This window comes from Podarcis vaucheri (genome assembly GCF_965113315.1).
Source record: "Podarcis vaucheri genome assembly, chromosome: 18".
Lineage (NCBI taxonomy): Eukaryota > Metazoa > Chordata > Lepidosauria > Squamata > Lacertidae > Podarcis > Podarcis vaucheri.
The window spans coordinates 10,770,774-10,795,689 of NC_138756.1; the positions used below are offsets into that span (position 1 = coordinate 10,770,774).

Below are 24,916 nucleotides of genomic sequence, written 5' to 3' on the forward strand. Positions count from 1 at the left end.
TAGGCAAAGGTTTATGTTAAGAACACACACAATGTATTTTTCGCTCTATAAGATGCACCAGACCACAAGACGCACCTAGTTTTTGGAGGAGGAAAACAAGAAAAAATTATTCTGAATCTCAGAAGCCAGAACAGCAAGAGGGATCGCTGCGCAGCGAAAGCAGCGATCCCTCTTGTTGTTCTGGCTTCTGGGATAGCTGCGCAGCCTGCATTCACTCCATAAGATGCACACACGTTTCCCCTTACTTTTTAGGAGGGGACAAGTGAGTCTTATAGAGCAAAAAATACGGTAGTTTTTATTTTATTTTTGGAAATGCGGGCAGTATCTCCGCAGAAGACGTGACGCAGATTTCGAAACCAACGATTGCCCCCGGAAGGGCGGAGAGGTTTTACCTGGGTAATGATGGCGTCCAAGCCGTTGGCTCCCCAGGCGTAGTCCATCGGATTCGAATGCAGGACTCCCCTTCAGGAACGTAACGATAAATGGGGTTTGGGGGGGGGGAGAAGCAGAGAGGAAGGGTTAAGATTTCCGCCGGGACCAGAAGGCCTCTGGGGAAAAGGACGGAGTGGGGGTGTGTGGGCGTTGTGAACTCACCATGGCCCCACGCCTAGGTTCGGTATCGTGGTGGGGGCTATGATGCCGTTGACCAGTTGCTGAATGATTCTGCAGAAAGAGGAGGGAGGTGGAGAGAAGGAAAAGCGAGCTGACCGCCGGGAGAAAAAGGAAAACTCGCGAACGCCACTCCTCAAGGCATTGGGACTCCGATCCAGAACCAATCCTGACCATTGTGCCTCTATAGCTGGCACCCCCAGACTCGGCCCTCCAGCTGTTTTCGCGCAAAGCGAAGATGCTGCTGCAGTTCTGTATCTTTTCTCTCGTGCTCCATCTGCAGCTCTCAGTTCCATCAGGTGGGGCGGGAGGAAGGGGCGGGAAATAGCGCCCGAAGTAAACCCGCAGATCAGATCAGCTCTGGTCAGACCTCACCTGGAGTACTGTGTCCAGTTCTGGGCACCACAATTCAAGAAGGACACTGACAAACTGGAACGTGTCCAGAGGAGGGCAACCAAAATGGTCCAAGGCCTGGAAACGATGCCTTATGAGGAACGGCTAAGGGAGCTGGGCATGTTTAGCCTGGAGAAGAGGAGGTTAAGGGGTGATATGATAGCCATGTTCTATGATTCTATGATTCTATGACCATCTATGCTAGTCTACCACTACATATGCAGTTGCAATTGAAACGATTCAAACCCCGTTTCAAATTGGGTTCGTGATCAAAAGTTACAGACTATTAGCTGTTTGCATGTTTGTGTTTTACAATGTAGATTTTTCCTTGCTTCCCGGACTTTGGGATGGAAGTTCAAAGGCTCCAAGATGCTCCCATTGACCTAATCTCCGCATAAGCTGCGAATTACCTGCACTTGATCAAATTTCAGGGGAGTGAAAGACAGCTTGTTTCTAACAACAGGAACCGGGGACATCAGTGCCCTTGCGCCAGCCCTGCAGTGCGGTCTGACCAGTGCTGGATTCACGTATAAGCTAAACAAGCTATAGCTTAGGCTCCGCTCTCTTAGGGGTCCCCAAAAAATCTAAAGGAAAAAAAACCTGGATGTACATTTCCGAAATATAAGATAACAAATGAAACAAAACCTACCTACAGCAACAGTGTTTTGTGTTGTGCAGGCTCCTAGGATGTAAGTCATGGGCCCTGCCTGCTCCCTAAAATATCCCTGGTTTGCTCCTTTCTATATATAGGGTGAGGGATGCGGGTGGCGCTGTGGGTTAAAACCACAGAACCTAGGACTTGCCGATCAGAAGGTCGGTGGTTCGAATCCCCGCAATGACGGGGTGAGCTTCCGTTGCTCGGTCCCTGCTCCTGCCAACCTAGCAGTTCAAAAGCACGTCCAAGTGCAAGTAGATAAATAGGTACCGCTCCGGCGGGAAGGCACACGGCGTTTCCGTGCGCTGCTCTGGTTCGCCAGAAGCGGCTTAGTCATGCTGGCCACTTGACCTGGAAGCTGTACGCCGGCTCCTTCGGCCCATAAAGCGAGATGAACGCCGCAACCCCAGAGTCGGTCACGACTGGACCTAATGGTCTGGGGTCCCTTTACCTTTACCTATATATAGGGTGTCTACATTCTGCATGGACTGGTTGCAGGGCAACGTGTGCAAATGGCTTGAGATACCTATTAGGTCCATCAATGGCCATTCAACACAAAAAAACAGCGACCGTTTGTTGTTGAAAAAGTTACAGATAGGTAGCCGTGTTGGTCTGCCATAGTCAAAATAAAAAAATTCCTTCCAGTAGCACCTTGAAGACCAACTAAGTTAGTTCTTGGTATGAGCTTTCGTGTGCATCTGAAGAAGGTATCTGAAGAAGTGTGCATGCACACGAAAGCTCATACCAAGAACTAACTTAGTTGGTCTTTAAGGTGCTACTGGAAGGAATTTTTGTTGTTGACAAAGGACGGCTGGACATATAAAAGGCCCTGTTACCTTCAGGAGCTGAGGGCCTCATCAAACCTAAATCCGGCCCTGGGTGTGATGTTGTGAACACAATGCAAATTAGGACACAGCCCTATAGGGTTAGGGTTAGCCAGCGTGCAGAAGGATGGCTAGCGACACACGTTCCACTGACAGTTTTTGCTGCTCCTCCAAGCTCGGCAATGACCCAAATTCTTTTTCCCAATAACCTTGGCCTGCGGGGAATGCGGCCGTTCCAGTCTCCTGCGTCATTTGAGGCCACGCCGAACCCGTTTGCTCTCAAAACGGTGAGAACGCACCGCCCTGGGAGGAAATATTTGCCCTGCTTTCTTTTGCAAACATTTCTGGGAGGTGGAAACCTTGGGACAGATATAGCAGCATTGGTGCTGCAGCAATCTCACATAAATGTTGTAGTTTAGTCGTGTCCGCCTCTTCGTGACCCCCTGGACCAGAGCACGCCAGGCCCTCCTGTCTTCCACTGCCTCCCGCAGTTTGGTCAAACTCATGATGGTCGCTTCGAGAACACTGTCCCACCATCTCGTCCTCCGTCGTCCCCTTCTCCTTGGGCCCTCCATCTTTCCCAACATCAGGGTCTTTTCCAGGGAGTCTTCTCTTCTCATGAGGTGGCCAAAGTCTTGGAGCCTCAGCTTCAGGATCTGTCCTTCCAGGGAGCACTCAGGGCTGATTTCCTACAGAATGGAGAGGTTGGATCTTCTTGCAGTCCATGGGACTCTCAAGAGTCTCCTCCAGCACCAGAATTCAAAAGCATCCATTCTTCGGCCATCAGCCTTCTTTGTGGTCCAGCTCTCGCTTCCGTACATCACTACTGGGAAAACCAGAGCTTGAACTATACGGATATAATTAAGACAGCCCTTGTTGTGGACCCTGGGGTGCTGTGAAGGGTGGCCAGGGGTTCCATAGGCAAGTGTCCCTCTTTCCTTCGCTCCGTCCTCAGATGCCTTCTTGCATCTCTGCCTCCCAAAGTCTTCCACAGCTGTTAGTTGCAGCAGCCCTGGCTACAAGCTCCGCAGTCAAATGGTGCCTCTGGGGCCGGGCAGGGTCTGCTTCCTAAGCCTCTGTGGGGCAATGTGAAGAGGCACCCCTCTTTTGGGGCAGCTCAGAGACCGGGGGGGCAGCTGCGGCTGTCCAGAGGACCCCAAAGAAGAGCTGGTCAGGGGACCTGTGGACCCGAAAAAGTCGGAAACCTCTGTTCCATGGGGCCCGGGGGCCGGATCCATCCCAATCGCCTTCTCAACCCGGCCCATGGACGGTCCGTGAATCGACCTGTTTTTACATGATTAGAATGTGCCCTTTTATTTAAAATGCATCTCTGGGTTATTTGTGGGGCATAGGAATCCGTTCATTGTTATTTCCCCCCCAAAATATAGTCCGGCCCCCCACAAGGTCTGAGCTACAGCGGACCGGCCCCCTGCTGAAAAAGTTTGCTCTGTTCTATGGGATTCATCGCATCCTGGAAGCATTTTCTCCTTGTGTTTTGACTCCTGCTTACCTGGGAAGATTTGCCATAACAACAACCAGAAGGATGGCATTTCTTTAAAATGACAAGGTGGCTTGGCACAAGCGTGCAAAGGGTTATCTCATCCTCTGTTTTGGGCTTCCTTGTGGTGTTCTGCCCGTGTGGAATGGTGTCATCGTCGTCTCTGACCTGTTTTGTTGCTTCCCCACAAACAGGTGATCCACCTGTGCTTTGGTTTGGTTTCGCAACAGCTAGGCTTGACGTCCAATTCCATCATCGTCATAATTTTGTTCTTTGCACCTCATCCCACTGCACTGGGTTGCCCTGGCCGCTCTGGGTGGCTTCCAACGTATAAATAATAAAATGTTAAATTTTAAAAACACTTCCCTATACAAGGCTGCTTTCAGAAGTCTCCTAAAGGCCCTGGGCTCGGGGGTCAGATAACTGCGTCCCCTCCAACGTTTCTCCCCTGAAAATAGGGACGTCCTATTCCATCCCCTCCAGCGTTTCTCCCCTGAAAATAGGGACGTCCTATTCCATCCCCTCCAGCGTTTCTCCCCTGAAAATAGGGACGTCCTATTCCATCCCCTCCAACGTTTCTCCCCTGAAAATAGGGACGTCCTATTCCATCCCCTCCAACGTTTCTCCCCTGAAAATAGGGACGTCCTATTCCATCCCCTCCAGCGTTTCTCCCCTGAAAATAGGGACGTCCTATTCCATCCCCTCCAACGTTTCTCCCCTGAAAATAGGGACGTCCTATTCCATCCCCTCCAACGTTTCTCCCCTGAAAATAGGGACGTCCTCTTCCATCCCCTCCAGCGTTTCTCCCCTGAAAATAGGGACGTCCTATTCCATCCCCTCCAACGTTTCTCCCCTGAAAATAGGGACGTCCTATTCCATCCCCTCCAACGTTTCTCCCCTGGAAATAGGGACGTCCTATTCCATCCCCTCCAACATTTCTCCCGTGAAAATAGGGACGTCCTTTTCCATCCCCTCCAATGTTTCTCTCCTGAAAATAGGGACGTCCTATTCCATCTCCTCCAACGTTTCTCCCCTGAAAATAGGGACGTCCTATTCCATCCCCTCCAACGTTTCTCCCGTGAAAATGGGGACGTCCTTTTCCATCCCCTCCAACGTTTCTCCCCTGAAAATAGGGACGTCCTATTCCATCCCCTCCAGCGTTTCTCCCCTGAAAATAGGGACGTCCTATTCCATCTCCTCCAACGTTTCTCCCCTGAAAATAGGGACGTCCTATTCCATCCCCTCCAACGTTTCTCCCGTGAAAATGGGGACGTCCTTTTCCATCCCCTCCAACGTTTCTCCCCTGAAAATAGGGACGTCCTATTCCATCCCCTCCAGCGTTTCTCCCCTGAAAATAGGGACGTCCTATTCCATCCCCTCCAGCGTTTCTCCCCTGAAAATAGGGACGTCCTATTCCATCCCCTCCAACGTTTCTCCCCTGAAAATAGGGACGTCCTATTCCATCTCCTCCAACGTTTCTCCCCTGAAAATAGGGACGTCCTATTCCATCCCCTCCAACATTTCTCCCGTGAAAATAGGGACGTCCTATTCCATCTCCTCCAACGTTTCTCCCCTGAAAATAGGGACGTCCTATTCCATCCCCTCCAACGTTTCTCCCCTGAAAATAGGGACGTCCTATTCCATCCCCTCCAACATTTCTCCCGTGAAAATAGGGACGTCCTATTCCATCCCCTCCAACGTTTCTCCCCTGAAAATAGGGACGTCCTATTCCATCCCCTCCAACGTTTCTCCCCTGAAAATAGGGACGTCCTATTCCATCCCCTCCAGCGTTTCTCCCCTGAAAATAGGGACGTCCTATTCCGTCCCCGCCAACGTTTCTCCCCTGAAAATAGGGACGTCCTCTTCCATCCCCTCCAACGTTTCCCCAATGAAATAAGGGACGTCCTATTCCGTCCCCGCCAACGTTTCTCCCCTGAAAAGAGGGACGTCCTATTCCATCCCCTCGCAACATTTCTCCTGTGAAAATAGGGGCGTCCTATTCCATCCCCTCCAGCGTTTCTCCCCTGAAAATAGGGACGTCCTATTCCATCCCCTCCAGCGTTTCTCCCCTGAAAATAGGGACGTCCTATTCCATCCCCTCCAACGTTTCTCCCCTGAAAATAGGGACGTCCTATTCCATCCCCTCCAACATTTCTCCCGTGAAAATAGGGACGTCCTATTCCATCTCCTCCAACGTTTCTCCCCTGAAAATAGGGACGTCCTATTCCATCCCCTCCAACGTTTCTCCCCTGAAAATAGGGACGTCCTATTCCATCCCCTCCAACATTTCTCCCGTGAAAATAGGGACGTCCTCTTCCATCCCCTCCAACGTTTCTCCCCTGAAAATAGGGACGTCCTCTTCCATCCCCTCCAACGTTTCTCCCCTGAAAATAGGGACGTCCTATTCCGTCCCCGCCAACGTTTCTCCCCTGAAAATAGGGACGTCCTCTTCCATCCCCTCCAACGTTTCTCCCCTGAAAATAGGGACGTCCTATTCCGTCCCCGCCAACGTTTCTCCCCTGAAAATAGGGACGTCCTATTCCATCCCCTCCAACGTTTCTCCCCTGAAAATAGGGACGTCCTATTCCGTCCCCGCCAACGTTTCTCCCCTGAAAAGAGGGACGTCCTATTCCATCCCCTCGCAACATTTCTCCTGTGAAAATAGGGGCGTCCTATTCCATCCCCTCCAGCGTTTCTCCCCTGAAAATAGGGACGTCCTATTCCGTCCCCGCCAACGTTTCTCCCCTGAAAAGAGGGACGTCCTATTCCATCCCCTCGCAACATTTCTCCTGTGAAAATAGGGACGTCCTATTCCATCCCCTCCAACGTTTCTCCCGTGAAAATAGGGACGTCCTATTCCATCCCTTCCAACGTTTCTCTGCATATGCTGTATATATCATTTTATTTTACTTGTAATAATTTTTATATTATATATAAAATAAAAAATTCACACACACACGCACAAAGTCCTTTCCTCATCCAGAGAATGTTCTCGCATTTCATTTGCCCTTTTTCTGCACCCTCTTTTTAAAAAATAAAAAAATAAAACCATTACAGGTTCTTGGACTACATACATCGCGCATGCCTGCATTTAAAAATTCCTGATTCATTTCCTGACATCATTCCTAACCGTTCCTGGGAGGGAGAAGAACTAGCCTAGATACATAACTTGGCCAAGTCAACAATGCTGACTCTACAGATGTCCAGCCAAACAAACAGGAAACTCTCTTTACTTCCGCCACAGATCTGCATAGTATTTGCAAGACCGGCTCCAATTTCTCCTGCAAAATCTCTTTTTTTGCATGCAGAAGGCAGGTTCGATCGCCAGGGGAATATCCAGGTAGGGCTGGCAGAGAGAGACGCCCCCCTGCTTGAAACCTTGGGCAGCAGCTGCCAGCCAGTGCAGGCGTAATCTGGCTCTGCAGCCCTTTATTCAAAAACCAATGAGGACTGGGGTCTTATTTATTGATATTTATATTTACAGTCAAGGGACGCGGGTGGCGCTGTGGGTTAAAGCACAGAGCCTAGGATTTGCCGCTCAGAAGGTTGGCGGTTCGAATCCCCGCGATGACGGGGTGAGCTCCCGTTGCTCGGTCCCAGCTCCTGCCAACCTAGCAGTTCGAAAGCACGTCAAAGTGCAAGTAGATAAATAGGTACCGCTCTGGCGGGAAGGTAAACACTCTGGCGGAAAGGTATATGCATATATAAAACCACGATTCCACCCACCACTCGGGAATCCTGGGAACCGTAGTTCTGCCCAGGGTGCCGGGAACTGTAGTTGGGGAAAGCTACAATTCCTGGAATTCTTTCGGGAGGAGTCATGCGCCTTCAAAGTGTTTTCAGCCCTGCGTTTGGACTGCAAAGGAGACGTCCTCTGCAGCCTGAGTCAAGAGGGCAGGATTCTACCCCGTTACATCAGCCGACGAGCCGGTTTGTGCCGTCGTCATTTTAAGCCCTTTAACATAATTGTCTGCATTATTTTTGGATTTCCATTTCCCCATGAGCTCACGCTTGTTTACCTTTCCCCCTCTCCCTGCGCATCATGCAGATGGATATTTACGATGTCTGGGTGTTAGTCATACTCAGAGTAAGCCCATTGAAATGAATGGGCATGACTAAGGCACATATGTATTTATTTTATTTTTTAAGTTTCTATTTATACTGATCTTTTTTTTATTTTATAAATATTTATTAAGTTTTCACAAATTTTAAAAACACATACAATACACACAATACAAAAATATACATACAATAACAAACAAACATGTGTAATTTCAACTCCTTTTTTTCTTAAACTTATTTCATCGACTTCCCCATACCTCCCCTTTCTGCATTCCAATTCCCAAAATTATTTCAGCAAATCCTTCCCCTTAATTTTATCCGATTTTTTCCTTTCCTTTTCTTTTACTTAATCTTTAACAGCTGTAATCCCTTACTTTATATAACCACAACATTTTAACATTCATTAATTATACTGATCAGGCGTATACATTCGTTTGGCAATCATTTTCACGTTGCAAAGTTTGACTTCCTTCCCCCCTCTTTCCGCGGTTCCTTAAATTTATTTTTAAAAATGCCTTCTGCATATGCAAATTCATTTAATCTGCTGATTTAATAATATTATTAATAATAAATTTTATTTATATCCTGCCCTCCCCAGCTGAAGCCGGGCTCAGGGCGGCTAACAACAATAAAATAGTGCAACATTCTGGAAACATTTCATTATAAAAATTAATTAAAATCAAATCAAATCCAATTAATTATCCACTTTAAATATATACTTTTACGAAACTACTGGTTGTTACAGTCACCCTGCCAATGTTTTTCCCCATTTGCAATTTATCTGTAAATATTCAATAAACTATTTCCATTCTTTTATAAAAAGTTTGTTGGGATTTCTTAATTCTTCCTGTAGGTTTTGCACATTTCTGCATATTCTATAAGTTTTTTAAAAATCCATTCTTCCTTTGTTTCTTTCCATTTTGGGGCGAGTAACCTTCTTGCCGCTGAAGTCGCAAACATAAATAAATTTCTATACAATTCAGGTAGTTTTGTCCCTATAATTCCCGAAAGAAAAGCGAAGCTTCGGGAAAAGGACAATAGGGATTTTTGGAAAAGAAGGGGAACCTTTTATATTACATCTGTAGAAAGAAAGAAAGAATATGGACCTGATGGTAGGGTTTAAATAGACATTCACAACTTGATGGATAGAGAACAAATAATGTAATATAAGCGAAAAATACGGTATTTGTAGAAAATAGCAGAATATATTAGTCAGGTAAATAAATCAGAAATGGAAGTTGAGAGAAGTCCAAAATTGGGGAGGGAGAGATGTTGTGTAAGTTGTATGTTATAAGTATATTTGAAATGGGAGAAAAGAAAATTAATAAAAAATAAAAATGTTGGAGGGAACATCTTCCGGAGAGCAGAGAATGCCTCTTCTTTTGTCCGCAATGGGGAACCTGCATGCACCTAGATATTCTTGGAGGGATGCCTCTATCCAGAAGAGGCTTTTCCTCCCGAGAAAAAAGGGAGCTGTAGTTTTTTTCCCTTGGGAGTTGTAGTTTTTTTCTCTCCTTGGGAGCTGAAGCTCTTTTTTGGGATTTGTAGCTCAGCAGAATCTGCACATCTGCCAATTCCATCTCCCTGCAGCTAATATATTGCATAAATAAATTATTATTATTGCTATTTATTTTTCAAAAAATAAAATTATTGCATTTTTTTAAATGACAGGGAAGGCAGGAATTAAGCATTACACCCAAATCTTCCAAAAACAAAAGAAAAAATGCAAAAAAGTAAAAAATATAAAATGAAAACAAAAAGAATAAAATGCTAATATATTGGGTTTTTTGTGCATTTAAGCCATATATAGGGTTAACAAAAGCTCAGCAACTTTTGTGTCCCTAGCACTACTCTTCATTTTTCCCCCCTGCGTAGTATCTCTATGGTCCCATCGTTGCTATAGCGACAGCAGGGCAACCGGAAGCGTTGGCGCCTGCGCATTCCGGCGCCGGAGAAACCCAAGAGCCGGCAGGGAGAGAAAGCCTGCGTCGGTAGAACGCATGCGCAGAGAAAGGAACCCCGCGATAGCTTTAAAAAAAATCGCGCGTGCGCAGAAATGCCATTGCTGGCGCTCGTTGGGGAGACAGTGAAGTCTCTATGCGCATGCGTGGAGTCTTTAGCGTCATAAAACGGCGCCCGGGCGACGCGCCGTGCGCATGCGTAGTTTTGTCGGGGGCTTTTTAAAACCCTATTGCGCCTGCGCAGCGCGTCCTTCGTGTTCTTCGACGCTTCGCCGGGCGCCATGGACGACGAGGAGGAGACGTACCGCTTGTGGAAGATCCGGAAAACCATCATGCAGGTCTGGGCGGGCGGGCAGGGAGAAGGGGAGAAGGGAGCGGGGGTCGGAAGAGACCGGGGACGAGGTGGGGGGAGGGGGCTGAAGAGGGGGGGGGCTCCCTTTTATAACGCATGCGCAGTACTTCGGAGACCTACCTGGCAGGGCCGTTGTGCGAAGACAGTTCTGGAGGGGAATTAAGGGTCATGTCCATAGCTGTCAACTTTCAGATTTGAAAATAAGGGATCAGCAGCCTCACCTGTCCCAGGCCCTCCTGTCTTCCACTGCCTCCCGCAGTTTGGTCAAACTCATGCTGGTAGCTTCGAGAACACTGTCCCACCATCTCTTCCTCCGTCGTCCCCTTCTCCTTGTTTGTGATGGGAGAGGGACCCCACTCCTTTTGAATGGGCGCAGATTGCAAGACCCAGACGCGTCTTAGTTTAGTGGGGCGTCGTTGAGAACGTAAGACGTTGGCATAGGTAAAATGCCGTAAGGATAAAAACCATAGGTGGTAGATTCAGGGCAACTCCCTCTTTGACTCAGTGTGCTGTTGGCGATGCCGGGTTGACCTACGGAACTCTCTGCCACAAGGTGCTAAAATGGATGGAGAGGGGAATCGCCCCTGGCCTTGCTAAAATCTCTTGGCCGGCTGGAGAATTTGTTGTTGTTTAGTCGTTTAGTCGTGTCCGCCTCTTTGTGACCCCCTGGACCAGAGCACGCCAGGCACTTCTGTCTTCCACTGCCTCCCGCAGTTTGGTCAAACTCATGCTGGTAGCTTCGAGAACACTGTCCCACCATCTTGTCCTCTGTCGTCCCCTTCTCCTTGCACCCTCCATCTTTCCCAACAGCAGGGTCTTTTCCAGGGAGTCTTCTCTTCTCATGAGGTGGCCAAAGTCTTGGAGCCTCAGCTTCAGGATCTGTCCTTCCAGTGAGCACTCAGGGCTGATTTCCTTCAGAATGGAGAGGTTTGATCTTCTTGTAGTCCATGGGACTCTCAAGAGTCTCCTCCAGCACCAGAATTCAAAAGCATCCATTCTTTTGCGATCAGCCTTCTTTATGGTCCAGCTCTCACTTCCATACATCACTACTGGGAAAACCATCGCTTGAACTATACGGACCTTTGTTGGCAATGTGACGTCTCTGCTTTTTAAGATGCTGTCTAGGTTTGTCATTGCCTTTCTCCCAAGAAGCAGGCGTCTTTTAATTTTGTGGCTGCTGTCAACACCCTGCTTTCCAAACAACACAAAAGCTAAAAAAACAACCCCGGAACAGATTGACATTACTATCCCAAAAGTGGGAATTTAAGTGTCATACCCCCTCCATACACACACATACTTTCCTTCCCCCCTCGAGACTTTTGGAGGGAAACCGGGGGAGAAATGCGCCTAGCGAGGAAATAGCTTTATCTGTTTATTTATTTTATCTATCTATTCATTCATTATCTATCTATCTATCTATTTATCTATTTATCTATCTATTTAGGGAGGTTTGATCTTCTTGCAGTCCATGGGACTCTCAAGAGTCTCCTCCAGCACCAGAATTCAAAAGCATCCATTCTTCGGCCCTCAGCCTTCTTGATGGTCCAGCTCTCACTTCCATACATCCCTACTGGGAAAACCAGAGCTTGAACTGTACGGACCATTGTTGGGAAGGTTTTTTTCCTCCCACCTCCCCCTACTGCACAGCCTCCCCAAGGAACCCTCTCTTCTCCTCATCCCTCTTTCCTCTTGTGCTGTGTCTTCCCTATCCTCTCAGTCTCTTGGGTTTCCTGGAGGAACCGACCTCTGTGAGAATGAGAGGCTCTTCCTTTGACCCGACATCTGCAGGGCTCTCTATATCCCACGCTGGCTCTCAAGATGCCCTCTGAATAAATGGACCTCTCTCTCTCCCCTCTTGTTCTTCCTTACTTCCAAATCGCTCCAGCTGTGTCACGATCGAGGTTACCTAGTCACCCAGGACGAGTTGGACCAGACCCTGGAGGAGTTCAAAGCCCAGTTTGGCGACAAGCCCAGCGAAGGGCGACCCCGGCGGACGGACCTCACCGTGTTGGTAGCCCACAACGATGACCCCACCGATCAGATGTTTGTCTTCTTCCCAGGTGAGGCGATGGCATTCAGCAAAAGGTTTGATCCCCTTTCGACTGCTGGTTTGATTGTGTCATCTTCTTCTTAGACTTGGCTAGCTTTCTCTTTTTTCTTTCAACAGGATCTGCTTTAGTTTTTATTTTTGGAGCTTTTTATTTTGACAAAGTAATAATCATAAGTAAGAATAAAAATGTGCACCCCACCACCGAGACCATTCCATTGTAACTGTCCAGCCTCCCAGAATTTCCGCACCTCTTGCGATTGTTTGACCCCTTTCTGTTTTAATAATAATAATTTATTAGTTATACCCCGCCCATCTGGCTGGGTTTCCCCAGCCACTCTGGGCGGCTTCCAACAAAACACTAAAATACAATAACCTATTAAACATTAAAAGCTTCCCTAAACAGGGCTGCCTTCAGATGTCTTCTAAAAGTTTGGTAGTTATTTTTCTCTTTGACAACTGGTGGGAGGGCGTTCCACAGGGCGGGTGCCACTACCAAGAAGGCCCTCTGCCTGGTTCCCTGTAACCTCACTTCTCGCAATGAGGGAACCGCCAGAAGGCCCTCGGCGCTGGACCTCAGTGTCCGGGCAGAACGATGGGGGTGGAGACGCTCCTTCAGGTATACTGGACCAAGGCCGTTTAGGGCTTTAGAGGTCAGCACCAACACTTTGAATTGTGATCAGAAATGTACTGGGAGCAAATGTAGGTCTTTCAAGACCGGGGTTATATGGTCTCGGCAGCTGATCCCAGTGGCAGCCCCACATAGAGCACATTGCAGTAGTCCAAGCGGGAGATAACCAGAGCATGCACCACTCTGGCGAGACAGTCTGCGGGCAGGGAGGGTCTCATCCTGCGTACCAGATGGAGCTGATAAACAGCCGCCCTGGACACAGAATTGACCTGCGTCTCCATGGACAGCTGTGAGTCCAAAATGACTCCCAGGCTACGCACCTGGTCCTTCAGGAGCACAGTTACCCCATTCAGGACCAGGGAGTCCTCCACACCCGCCCGCCTCCTGTCCCCCAAGAACAGTCCTTCTTTCTTGCCAGGATTCAACCTCAATCTGTTAGACACCATCCATCCTCCAACCCCCATTTAACAGCACACATTCTACGAACACCCTCCATATCTCCTCAAAATCATTTCTCCTGCATATTTTCCATCTTACCTTAATGGCACGTTAATTTGTCACAGTTCCCTCACTGTGAGAAGCCAAGTTACAGGGAACCAGGCAGAGGGCCTTCTCGGTGGTGGCACCCTCCCTGTGCAACGCCCTCCCGTCAGATGTCAAGGAAATAAACAACTATCTGACTAAAAGACATCTGAAGGCAACCCTGTTCAGGGAAGCTTTTAATGTTGGATGTATTACAGTATTTTAATATTTTTTTGGAAGCCGCCCAGAGTGGCTAGGGAAACTCAGCCAGATGGACGTGGTATAAATAATAAATTATTATTATTTCTTCCCTTTCAGAGGAGCCAAAGGTTGGGATTAAGACCATTAAGATGTACTGCCAGCGGATGCAGGAGGAAAACATCACCCGGGCCCTCATCGTGGTTCAGCAGGGCATGACCCCGTCTGCTAAACAGGTAGCCAAATCCGGCTGCGCGGTGTCCAGCCCAGAGGGCACAGTTGGCGCTAGTTTGGGCACAAGACGTTCGGTGGGCAGCGAACCTTCACCGGCGAAGAAATACCGTACTTTTCTGTGTATAAGACGGGGGGGGGGCGTTTACTCAAAAAAAGGTAAAGGGACCCCTGACCGATAGGTCCAGTTGCGGACGACTCTGGGGTTGCGGCGCTCATCTCGCTTTACTGGCCGAGGCAGCCGGCGTACAGCTTCCGGGTCATGTGGCCAGCAGGACTGAGCCACTTCTGGCGAACCAGAGCAGCACACGGAAACGCCGTTTACCTTCCCGCCGGAGCGGTGCCTATCTATGTACTTGCACTTTGACATGCTTTCGAACTGATAGGTTGGCAGGAGCAGGGACCGAGCAACGGGAGCTCACCCCTTCATTGCGGGGATTTGAACCGCCGACCTTCTGATTGGCAGGTCCTAGGCTCTGTGGTTGTGGCCTGACATTAGCTTAAGTCCCTTCTCCTCCCGCTCTTTTTCAGTCTCTCGTAGACATGGCTCCGAAGTACATCCTTGAGCAGTTTCTTCAGCAGGAGCTGCTGATCAACATCACTGAACACGAGGTGAGGCGTCTCCTCCATTTGATTTAACACTGTGTAAATGCTGCTTTGGCAACAGAAAGCTTCCAAGATGAGAAGAAAACTAAACGGACGCTCTGGGTTGTTCTAAAATGGTGGTCCTGAAAGTGGGCGTTGGAAAATGGGGGGGGGGTTGTTAAGTGAGGCTCCTTACGGGGTCCTTGCCGCGGGATCACATTCACCCAGCACTTTACCAACTGCACTGGCTCCCAGTGGAGTACAGCGTCAGGTTTAAGGTGCTGGTTTTGACCTTTAAAGCCCTGTGTGGCCTAGGACCCTCGTACTTACGGGACCACCTCTCCTGGTACGCCCCATGGAAGACCTTAAGGTCCACAAATGACAACACTTTGGAGGTCCCAGGTCGCAAGGTGGTTAGATTGGTCTCAACTAAGGCCAGGGCCTTTGTTGGAAGCCGCCCAGAGTGGCTGGGTATAAATAATAAATTATTCTTATTCTTATTCTACCTTTCTTTCTTTCCGCCTCTGCAGTTGGTTCCTGAGCATGTTGTCATGACCAAAGAGGAGGTGACCGAGTTACTGGCCCGATAGTATCCTTCTTTTCGTTCTCCTGCGCTATCCTCATAGGTCTCAAAAGTCATGTTAAGTAAAGGTAAAGGGGACCCCTGACCATTAGGTCCAGTTGTGACCGACTCGGGGGTTGCGGCGCTCATCTCACTTTATTGGCCAAGGGAACCGGCGTACAGCTTCCGGGTTATGTGGCCAGCAGGACTGAGCCGCTTCTGGCGAACCAGAGCAGCGCATGGAAACACCGTTTACCTTCCTGCTGGAGTGGTACCTATTTATCTACTTGCGCTGGTGTGCTTTCGAACTGCTAGGTTGGCAGGAGCAGGGACCGGGCAACGGGAGCTCACCCCGTCATTGCGGGGATTCGAGCCGCCGACCTTCTGATCGGCAAGTCCTAGGCTCTGTGGTTTAACCCACAGCGCCGCCCGTGCCCCAAAGGTCATGTTACAGAAACACAAAATACATAAGGAAGATAATTAACGCTGACACTAACCCCCGTACCACGCAGCTTCGGTGTTGATTTCTCCATCCCCTTTTGCCCTCCGAATGTGGCCCTCAGAAGGGAGCGTGGCCCTCGGGCCAGAAGGGGTTGTCCCCCCTCCCCACCGCCCTGGTCTGACGCTAGTTGCCACGAGCCAGGACCTGAATGAGTTCAGCAGCAGCTAAAAAAGCCAATGCAATTCTGGGCTGCATCAATAGGAGTATAGCATCTAGATCAAGGGAAGTAATAGTGCCACTGTATTCTGCTCTGGTCAGACCTCACCTGGAGTACTGTGTCCAGTTCTGGGCACCCCAGTTCAAGAAGGGCACTGACAAACTGGAACGTGTCCAGAGGAGGGCAACCAAAATGGTCCAAGGCCTGGAAACGATGCCTTATGAGGAACGGCTAAGGGAGCTGGACATGTTTAGCCTGGAGAAGAGGAGGTTAAGGGGTGATATGATAGCCATGTTCAAATATATAAAAGGATGTCACATAGAGGAGGGAGAAAGGTTGTTTTCTGCTGCTCCAGAGAAGCGGACACGGAGCAATGGAGCCAAACTACAAGAAAGAAGATTCCACCTAAACATTAGGAAGAACTTCCTGACAGTAAGAGCTGTTGGACAGTGGAATTTGCTGCCAAGGAGTGTGGTGGAGTCTCCTTTTTTGGAGGTCTTTAAGCAGAGGCTTGACAACCATATGTCAGGAGTGCTCTGATGGTGTTTCCTGCTTGGCAGGGGGTTGGACTCGATGGCCCTTGTGGTCTATTCCAACTCTATGATTCTATGATTCTCCCCGAATCGAACCTGGCTTGTTACACTTGCCTCCTTTCTTCCCGGGGAGGTGAAACGGATGGATTGCTTTCCCTTAACTTCTTTCCCCCAGTAAGCTCCGAGAGAACCAGCTACCCAGGATACAGGCCGGGGACCCGGTGGCTCGCTACTTTGGAATCAAGCGAGGCCAGGTAAGGACTTGGGGACAGGCCACACACGAATCGAAGGGGATGGGACCAGTTCATGGTCCATAGCAACTCCCAAGAGACTGTGATCTACTCACAGAGCTAAAAACTGGGGTTCAAGTCAAAGTTGTTGACCTTTTTTAGGGAGGAGGAAAAGCCCCATTTTTGCCTGTTGGACATGCTTGTTTTACAGTCATGGGAAAGAGAACATTGCAGTAAATTTAAAGGGGGCAGGGGCTGTTCGATTAAGTCTCATGTTTTTTTTAACTACTGAAATTAGCTGCCATCACCACTGCCAACAGATTCCAATACATTACGCGTGTATTGTGTGAAAAAGGCTACTGGTTCTCTGCTTGCCTTCTCCCAAATCAGTTCCCGATTTTGAAACCAGTACAGTGGTGCCTCGCAAGACAAAAAGAATCCGTTCTGTGATTCTCTTCGTCTAGCGGTTTTTTCGTCTTGCGAAGCAAGCCCATTGAAGGATTAGCGGATTAGCGCTATTAGAGGCTTTTAGCGGCTTATCTGCTGATCGGATCAGCTGATAAGCGGCTTAGCGGCTTAGAAAAAGGGGGGGGGGGGAGAAAAAAACCAGCAGAAACTCGCAAGACATTTTCGTCTTGTGAAGCAAGCCCATAGGAAATTCGTTTTGCGAAGCATCTCCAAAACGGAAAACTCTTTCATCTAGCGAGTTTTCCGTCTTGCGAGGCATTCGTCTTGCGGGGCACCACTGTACCTCCCTTCTCCCAAATCAGTACCTGATTCTGAAACCAGTACCTGCCTTCTCCCAAATCAGTACCTGATTCTGAAACCAGTACCTGCCTTCTCCCAAATCAGTACCTGATTTTGAGAACTGTCTACTTCCAGGTGGTGAAGATCATCCGTCCCAGCGAGACGGCCGGACGGTATATCACCTACCGGCTGGTGCAGTAGCCGGCAAAACTACTTTGCAAGGTACTCTTATCTCCTTACCTTAAGAGGAAATGTGGGCGGCCTCATTTCAGAGAGATCTTCTTGGCTGAGAAACGCTTCTTTGACAGCTTTTGAACAGCATACCTGACAAGATACCAACACTTCTCCTGTGCCGCCTCGTGGTTCCGTCAATTTTTCGTGCAGCGCGTAGACGGCAAACCTGCCTTCCCAGTGACTGCAAGGATTGGAATTTGGGGCGTACGTGTTTGTGTCTCTTCTGGAAATCCCAGGTGGGTGGGAATCTTCTTGGACGTACGATTGCTGCTTCGAACCACCCAAGCTTCTAGATCTCAAGATCTGAAGTGGAACCAGTTGCTAACGCCACAATAAGCACCCTTCTGATAATTCCACCCCCAACTGAAATGGGCCTGGGTATATTTTCCTTACGCTGATGGGGTGGCCTGGAAGCAGCTTTTGACTGTGTGCTTTGGAAGAAGCGTGGATGGAGGACGTATGTAGAGGCCTCTCTGCCTTTAGAGTGTGCTTGCAGTAAACCGTTTGCGAGAAAAAGGGTTTCCTGGACTCCTGAGAACGTCCCTCTTCCTTTCTCTGTTTTGCTGATCACTGCTGGGGGAAATCCGCCTCTCTCAAAAGGAGCCTCGACTGTCTTAATAAGGTTATCATTTCAATAAAGCACTGGAACTAATAATGTTTATTTTTATTAGGATTATTATTGAGCACTTGGAAAGTGCCTAACGTTTTGTAGTGGAAAAAACTGAAAGGGGAAACCATGGATGGAAAGATGGCCCCAGTTGTGTAATAATAATTCATTATTTATACCCCGCCCATCTGGGTGAGTTTCCCCAGCCACTCTGGGCAGCTTCCAACAGGATATTAAAAACACAGAAAAAGATCAAACATTAAAAACTTCCCTAAACTGTTTATTTCCTTGACATCTGAAGGGAGGACGTTCCACGGGGCGGGTGCCACCACCGAGAAGGCCCTCTGTCTGGTTCCCTGTAACCTCGCTTCGCGCAGGGAGGGAACAGCCAGAAGGCCCTCGGAGCTGGACCTCGGTGTCTGGGCAGAACGATGGGGGTGGAGACGCTCCTTCAGGTATACTGGGCTGTTTAGGGCTTTTAAGCGGAGCACCAACACTTTGAATGGTACTTTCCCTCCCTATAAAACTTCAAACATTAAAAAACTTCCCTAAACAGGGCTGCCTTCAGATGTCTTCTAAAAGTTAGATAGTTGTTTATCTCCTTGACATCTGACGGGAGGGCGTTTCACAGGGCGGGCGCCACCACCGAGAAGGCCCTCTGTCTGGTTCCCTGTAACCTCACTTCTCGCAGGGAGGGAACCACCAGAAGGCCCTCTGAGCTGGACCTCAGTGTCCGGGCTGAACGATGGGGGTGGAGACGCTCCTTCAGGTATACTGGGCCGAGGCCGTTTAGGGCTTTCAAGGTCAGCACCAACACTTTGAATTTAACAACACTTTGTTGTTAACCAGCAAGGTATTACAGGTATTTTGGAGACTTCTTGCTAATGCCATTTCCAAGGTGGTTGTTAATTGTTGCAGGAGGGTGGGAAGGAAATTGACACAACGCCATTGGATGGTGTACGTTTACTTTATTTTCATACCTAACGAAAGCATCAGTCCAGGATTGCGAGTGCAGCAGTTTAAAAAGCAAACCAGCAGGCTGCCGAACAGGTAGGCGCTCCAACACAGGGAGGGGTACCTTATGTACAAATAATTAAGAAGCCGAGGTTATTAAGACCTGAACCTCCACACTCTTTCCTCTCATCCACCCTTGACATATGAAACAAAACTCTCACACACGGTACCGTTCCTGCCTTCTCCGGAAGCTGAGATTTCTTTTGCCTCTGTTCCCATTAAAGGTAAAGGGACCCCTGGCCATTAGGTCCAGTCGTGACCGACTCTGGGGTTGCGGCGCTCATCTCGCTTTACTGGCCGAGGGAGCCGGCGTACAGCTTCCGGGTCATGTGGCCAGCAGGACTGAGCCGCTTCTGGCGAACCAGAGCAGCGCATGGAAACGCCGTTGACCTTCCCGCCGGAGCAGTACCTATTTATCTACTTGCACTGGTGTGCTTTCGAACTGCTAGGTTGGCAGGAGCTGGGACTGAGCAACGGGAGCTCACCCCGTCATCGCGGGGATTCGAACTGCCGACCTTCTGATCGGCAAGTCCTAGGCTCTGTGGTTTAACCCACGGCGCCACCCTTTGCTGGGAACCGCCATCCCATTAAAGCACGACGGAGTCTCGAAAGAGGCGCCTCGGTTCTTCGGAAGCCCTTGCCACTAGGCAGTGCCGTCGTGCTCAGCTTCTGCCAGGACACTGCGAGAATGGGGCACTGGATTAGATTAGGTGGGTCTCTTTGGCCAGAACCATATCAAAGCTCTCCTTAACGATGCTGAAAGTGGTTTTTGCATAGGATTTGGCAAGTTAGTTGGCCTCACGGAAGAGAAAGCTTTCTCCCCTGTTGCTGTCTTACATTTGCCGCAGGACTGTTGGAATTACCGGGAAGCGGAGTGGGGGCCCCCTGACACCCACACCTTTTGCCCTGGGTCCCAGACCTGCCCCCCTTTTAAAGCAATATAATAATTATTATTTATATGCCACCATCCGACTGGCTTGCTCCAGCCACTCTGGGCAGCTCCCGACAAAATGCTAAAAACCTGTATATATATATAAAACACTTCTACAGGGTGACTGAGCGTGCATAGAGCTGGGCAGATATATCCATATATCGTCCAAAGCGGTTTGAAGTCTGTATCGTGGTGCCACTTTCGTAATTTTTGACCTGGCAATACATCGCGGATCGTGATGTTTGTGTACGCAAAAAATCACAATTGGGGAAACCGTGAAACCGGCCGACGCCTCTACATAGCTCCATCTTTATTTCAGACGTGGTAGATAAACGCAGCGTTTGGCCGCTGTGTTGAAAACTAGGTTTTGCCCAGCCCTAGTGAGAGCCGCAGTCACTGCCCTCTCGTGTTTTGTTCAGAGGTAAATATTCTCTTGGGTACCTAGGAGTGGAGAAATCGGAAACTGCCTAATGCCAAGAATTTGTCCTGAATCGATTTAAAGCTGTATTATACTGAGCCTTGACCACTGGTCCATCTGGCTCAATTCTGGCCACACCAACTAGCGACAAGACTCCAGAGTTTCGGAGAAAGGGAATGTCTCCCAGTCTAAACTGGGAGATACCGGAGATCGCAGCCACCTGAACGCCAAACATGCTCTAAAGCGCAGAGCCACAGCATTTTCCCAGCAACACATCTATTGCTAGAGCCAGGAAGACCCGCCTGAAATCTGAACTAAGTGATCGACACACCCATCTTGTGTTCACAAAAGGACGCAGGTTATGCTAGCTTGAAATCATGAGCTGGGATCCGCTCGTCCAACAAACCAGTCTCTCTGGGGGAATAAGCCTCGTGTAAGAAAGACTTTTGCTTATTTCTTTTTCTAGCTTAATGAGCTAGGAGTACTTTTTTGGAGGAGACTGCAGAAAGCAAACTGCGACCGTCGCCAGCAGGCTGCAATCGGCGCTTGTCTGTTCAGTAGCAAGTCCGCGACGGCGTTTGCTTCCCGGAAAGCGTAGATCACAACCTTTCGAGTACCTCGTGATCCAGCAAGCCTCCCCCACGGTCAGTTTGTACCCTGACTTTTTTAAAAACAACACAATGACATAGCTGAAGGGGCTGGCATTTAAAAACCCAACCCTAATCCATTGCAAAATAAACAAAAAAAGAGTTCTGCTTTGCTAAAGTGAAGGACCTTGAAATCAGTACTTTTATAAAGGGGCTGCTTTTCCGGGTAGTTTCTGGGAGAGAACCGAGAACCTCTGCAAACGAGGACAGGACGGTGCAAATATAATATTGTGACGGGGTTGTATCTAGGACTGTTCTTTTTTAACACGCCACTCGTGCAAAAGAGGTTGGGAGCCTGCTAAACCGCACGGAAACCTCGGCACGCTCCGATTTTGCGGCCGATCCAAAAACGGGCGAAAGGATAAACAGGTTTGCGTTGAAAAGGCGGGTTAGATAGGCCACCAAGAACGGGAGGACTTGGCTTTTCTTCGTTGGCGGACCGTTCTTTCCTTCCCGTTTTCGAGGCTGGGGAAACTACTCTAACGCCTTGTAGCCGAAAGGCGGTTGCGGCAACGCCACGTTGTTCGACTGGTTGGTGTTGCAAGCCTCCGGCGGCCTTCCCGCCTGCCCTTCCGCACTCTCCCCGTCACCCTCTCTCCCGAAAACCGCATCTTCGTCCCCATCGCAGCGGCCTTCCTCCCGGGCCGGGCAGCGCTGCAGCGGAGAGACTTCTTCGGAGTCCGACTGACCGACGCTGTAAGTACGGCTCAGCGTCCCTTCCTCGCTGGCTTCGTCCGCAGACGGGGTTTCTTCGTCGCCGCTGGTCTCGCTGCCTCGCCGCGGGGGGCCCTCGATGACCGCCTCTGCGGAGTCTTCTGGATCAGAGTCGGAATCGATGAAACGGGTGCTGTCTTCTGTGTTGGGATAAAATGAAACTCATTACTGCCTTCCTTTCTCTACTCCCTTATGCTTTTGCCAAGGAGATCTGTGTGGGTTCCCCATTTTATCCTCAATAATAATAATAATAATAATGATATAGTGGTACCTCGGGTTACATACGCTTCAGTTTACATACGCTTCACGTTACAGACTCCGCTAACCCAGAAATAGTACCTCAGGTTAAGAACTTTGCTTCAGGACGAGAACAGAAATTGCACGGCGGCAGCAGGAGGCCCCATTAGCTAAAGTGGTGCTTCAGGTTAAGAACAGTTTCAGGTTAAGAACGGACCTCCGGAACGAATGAAGTACTTAACCAGAGGTACCACTGTATATTATTTATACCTTGCCCATTTGGCTGGGTTTCCCCAGCCACTCTGGGCGGCTCCCAACAGAATATTAAAAATGCCATAAAGCATCAAACATTAAAGGCTTCCCTAAACAGGGCTGCCTTCCGAGATAGTTCTTTATTTCCTTGACATCAGACGGGAGGGTGTTCCACAGGGCGGGCGCCACCACCGAGAAGGCCCTCTGCCTGGTTCCCTGTAACCTCACTTCTCACAGGGAGGGAACCACCAGAAGGCCCTCAGTGCTGGATCTCAGTGTCTGGGTTGAACGATGGGGGTGGAGATGCTCCTTCAGGTATACTGGGCTGTTTAGGGCTTTCAAGGTCAGCACCAACCCTTTGAATTGTGCCTGGAAACATACTGGGAGCCAATGTAGGTCTTTCAAGACCGGTGTTATATGGTCTTGGCGGCCGCTCCCAGTCCCCAGTCTAGCTGCCGCATTCTGGATTAATTGCAGTTTCCGGCTCACCTTCAAAGGCAGCCCCACGTAGAGCGCATGGCAGTAGTCCAAGCGGGAGATAACCAGAGCATGCACCACTCTGGGCAGACAGTCTGTGGGCAGGGACGGTCTCATCCTGCGTTCCAGATGGAGCTGCCCTGGACACAGAATTGACCTGCACCTCCATGGACAGCTGTGAGTCCAAAATGACCCCCAGGCCGCGTACCTGGTCCTTCAGGGGCACAGTTGCCCCATTCAGGACCAGGGAGTCCCCCACACCTGCCAGCCCCCTGTCCCCCCAAAACAGTCCTTCTGTCTTGTCAGGATTCAACCTCAATCTGTGAGCCGCCATCCATCCTCCAACCACCTCCAGACACTCACACAGGACCTTCACCGCCTTCACTGGTTCTGATTTAAAAGAGAGGTAGAGCTGGGTATCATCCGCATACTGATGGACACCCAGCCCAAACCCCCTGATGATCTCCCATGTAGATGTTGAAAAGCATGGGGGAGAGGACAGAACCCTGAGGCACCCCACAAGTGAGAGCCCAGGGGTCTGAACACTCACCCCCTAACACCACTTTCTGGACATGCAACCCATTACAGTACAGTGGTACCTCGGGTTAAGTACTTAATTTGTCCCGGAGGTCTGTTCTTAACCTCAAACTGTTCTTAACCTGAAGCACCACTTTAGCTAATGGGGCCTCCTGCTGCCGCCACCGCACGATTTCTGTTCTCATCCTGAAGCAAAGTTCTTAACCCGAGGTACTATTTCTGGGTTAGCGGAGTCTGTAACCTGAAGCGTATGTAACCCGAGGTACCACTGTATGTGTGTGTGTGTGTGTGTATATATATATATATATATATATATATATATATATATATATATATAATCAGAATGGATTAATCCTTTCTGTATTACTTTCTATGGGAAAGCAGCGCACCTTCGTTTTGGAACGCTTTGGTTTTGGAACGGAATATCCAGAGCGAATTAAGTTTGAGAAGCAAGGTTCCACTGTATTCCCCATCCATTGACCTAAAGAGGAACGGGGAAGGCTCCTTTTCCGATCGGGAGCAGGCAGAATCGGTGGCCTCCCGCTGCCGCCGCACGATTTCTGTTCTCATCCTGAAGCAAAGTTCTTAACCCGAGGTACTATTTCTGGGTTAGCGGAGTCTGTAACCTGAAGCGTCTGTAACCCGAGGTAGCACTATACTGCCTTCCTTTTTTTTATTCCCTTGTCCTGCTGCCAAGGAGATCTGTCTTCGTGGCTCACCGTCCCCATTTTATCCTCAAACTAGCCCTGCGAGGCGAGCCGGCTGAGAGAGAGAGAGACTGCGAGTGTGTGCCTGCGTTGACAATTATGGGACCGCCTCGGTTTCAAACTGCTTTCCACCTTGTGTTTTAATTTCCACGACCTGCCTGGGACCTTAAGGTGAAGCTGGGAGAGTATAATAAACTGTAGAAAGAAAAATATAGTATTATCACCCAGTGTCCAACCTTCGGACAGGTGTGTTCCGCCTCACCTCTGTACAGGTCCTCGTGAAAAGCAGCCTTTGCATGTTCAGCGGAGGCCGTGAGGTACAGGTCTGTGTCGTCCGACGGCTGGCATGCGTCTTCCTGCACGTAGAATGCAAGACGTTGCTGAGGCATTTCATTTATTTTTTAAAATAACGATTTTTATTTGATTAAAAATAAATAAACATACAACAATATCAGTTGCAAACCCATTCTAAAGAGATTGTTCTGAATCTCAAAACCTCACCCCCCTCATCCCCTCCATGGATCCTAATATCAACATTTACAACTGCATATCAATCCATTATCCATCTGAGTTATCCATAGTATTCATTACCAAGTTTTGGTAACTTTTAGCTACATTTCCAGCAGATATTTGTGCTTGTTATATACGTTTTTGCTAACTTACCAGGAGTCAAATAGCACCTGCGCATCATTTCCACATCATTTTATTTCAATGTGCCCTAAATTTCAAATCTGTTTCCCATAACCTCTCCCAATCTGCCACCTGTATATTATGCCCCAAATCCTTTGCCTGGTGTGTCATTACAGATGTGACCTGTTCATCTTTTGTATGCCTTTCCAAGA

The 24,916-nt window shown here is 49.0% G+C and overlaps 2 protein-coding genes across 5 annotated transcripts in view; one reads left to right on the plus strand and one right to left on the minus strand.

Moving 5' to 3' along the window:
• Positions 1-10,185: 10,185 nt before the first annotated feature.
• Positions 10,186-18,188, plus strand: POLR2E (RNA polymerase II, I and III subunit E). 2 transcript variants are annotated; one of them, XM_082206763.1, is made up of 8 exons: positions 10,186-10,340; positions 12,240-12,414; positions 13,873-13,988; positions 14,515-14,595; positions 15,099-15,157; positions 16,498-16,576; positions 17,435-17,521; positions 17,608-18,188. In XM_082206763.1, the coding sequence occupies exons 1-7, from the start codon at positions 10,284-10,286 to the stop codon at positions 17,498-17,500; spliced, it is 633 nt and encodes a 210-aa protein (XP_082062889.1). In that variant the 5' UTR covers positions 10,186-10,283; the 3' UTR covers positions 17,501-17,521; positions 17,608-18,188. The 2 variants fall into 2 exon arrangements, with proteins under 2 accessions (XP_082062889.1, XP_082062888.1); XM_082206762.1 differs by having other exon boundaries at positions 17,435-18,188.
• Positions 18,189-19,088: 900 nt separating this feature from the next.
• ARHGAP45 (Rho GTPase activating protein 45) overlaps positions 19,089-24,916 on the minus strand; it is a 41,826-nt gene continuing 35,998 nt past the window's right edge. For all 3 annotated transcript variants that reach the window (XM_082206271.1, XM_082206272.1, XM_082206270.1), the window contains 2 exons: positions 24,337-24,430; positions 19,089-22,004 (listed from right to left, as the gene is read on the minus strand). In XM_082206271.1, coding sequence (XP_082062397.1) covers positions 21,625-22,004; positions 24,337-24,430 — 474 coding nt within the window. In that variant the 3' untranslated portion in view covers positions 19,089-21,624. The remainder of the gene's footprint in view (positions 22,005-24,336; positions 24,431-24,916) is intronic.

What these genes read in the sequence shown, in the direction of transcription:
- POLR2E (XM_082206762.1), top strand. Translation starts at nt 10,284, where the DNA reads ATGGACGACGAGGAGGAGACGTACCGCTTGTGGAAGATCCGGAAAACC. An exon ending in GATGTTTGTCTTCTTCCCAG is followed by an intron (nt 12,415 to 13,872) that starts GTGAGGCGATGG and finishes CTTCCCTTTCAG; the next exon opens with AGGAGCCAAAGGTTGGGATT. An exon ending in TCAACATCACTGAACACGAG is followed by an intron (nt 14,596 to 15,098) that starts GTGAGGCGTCTC and finishes CCGCCTCTGCAG; the next exon opens with TTGGTTCCTGAGCATGTTGT.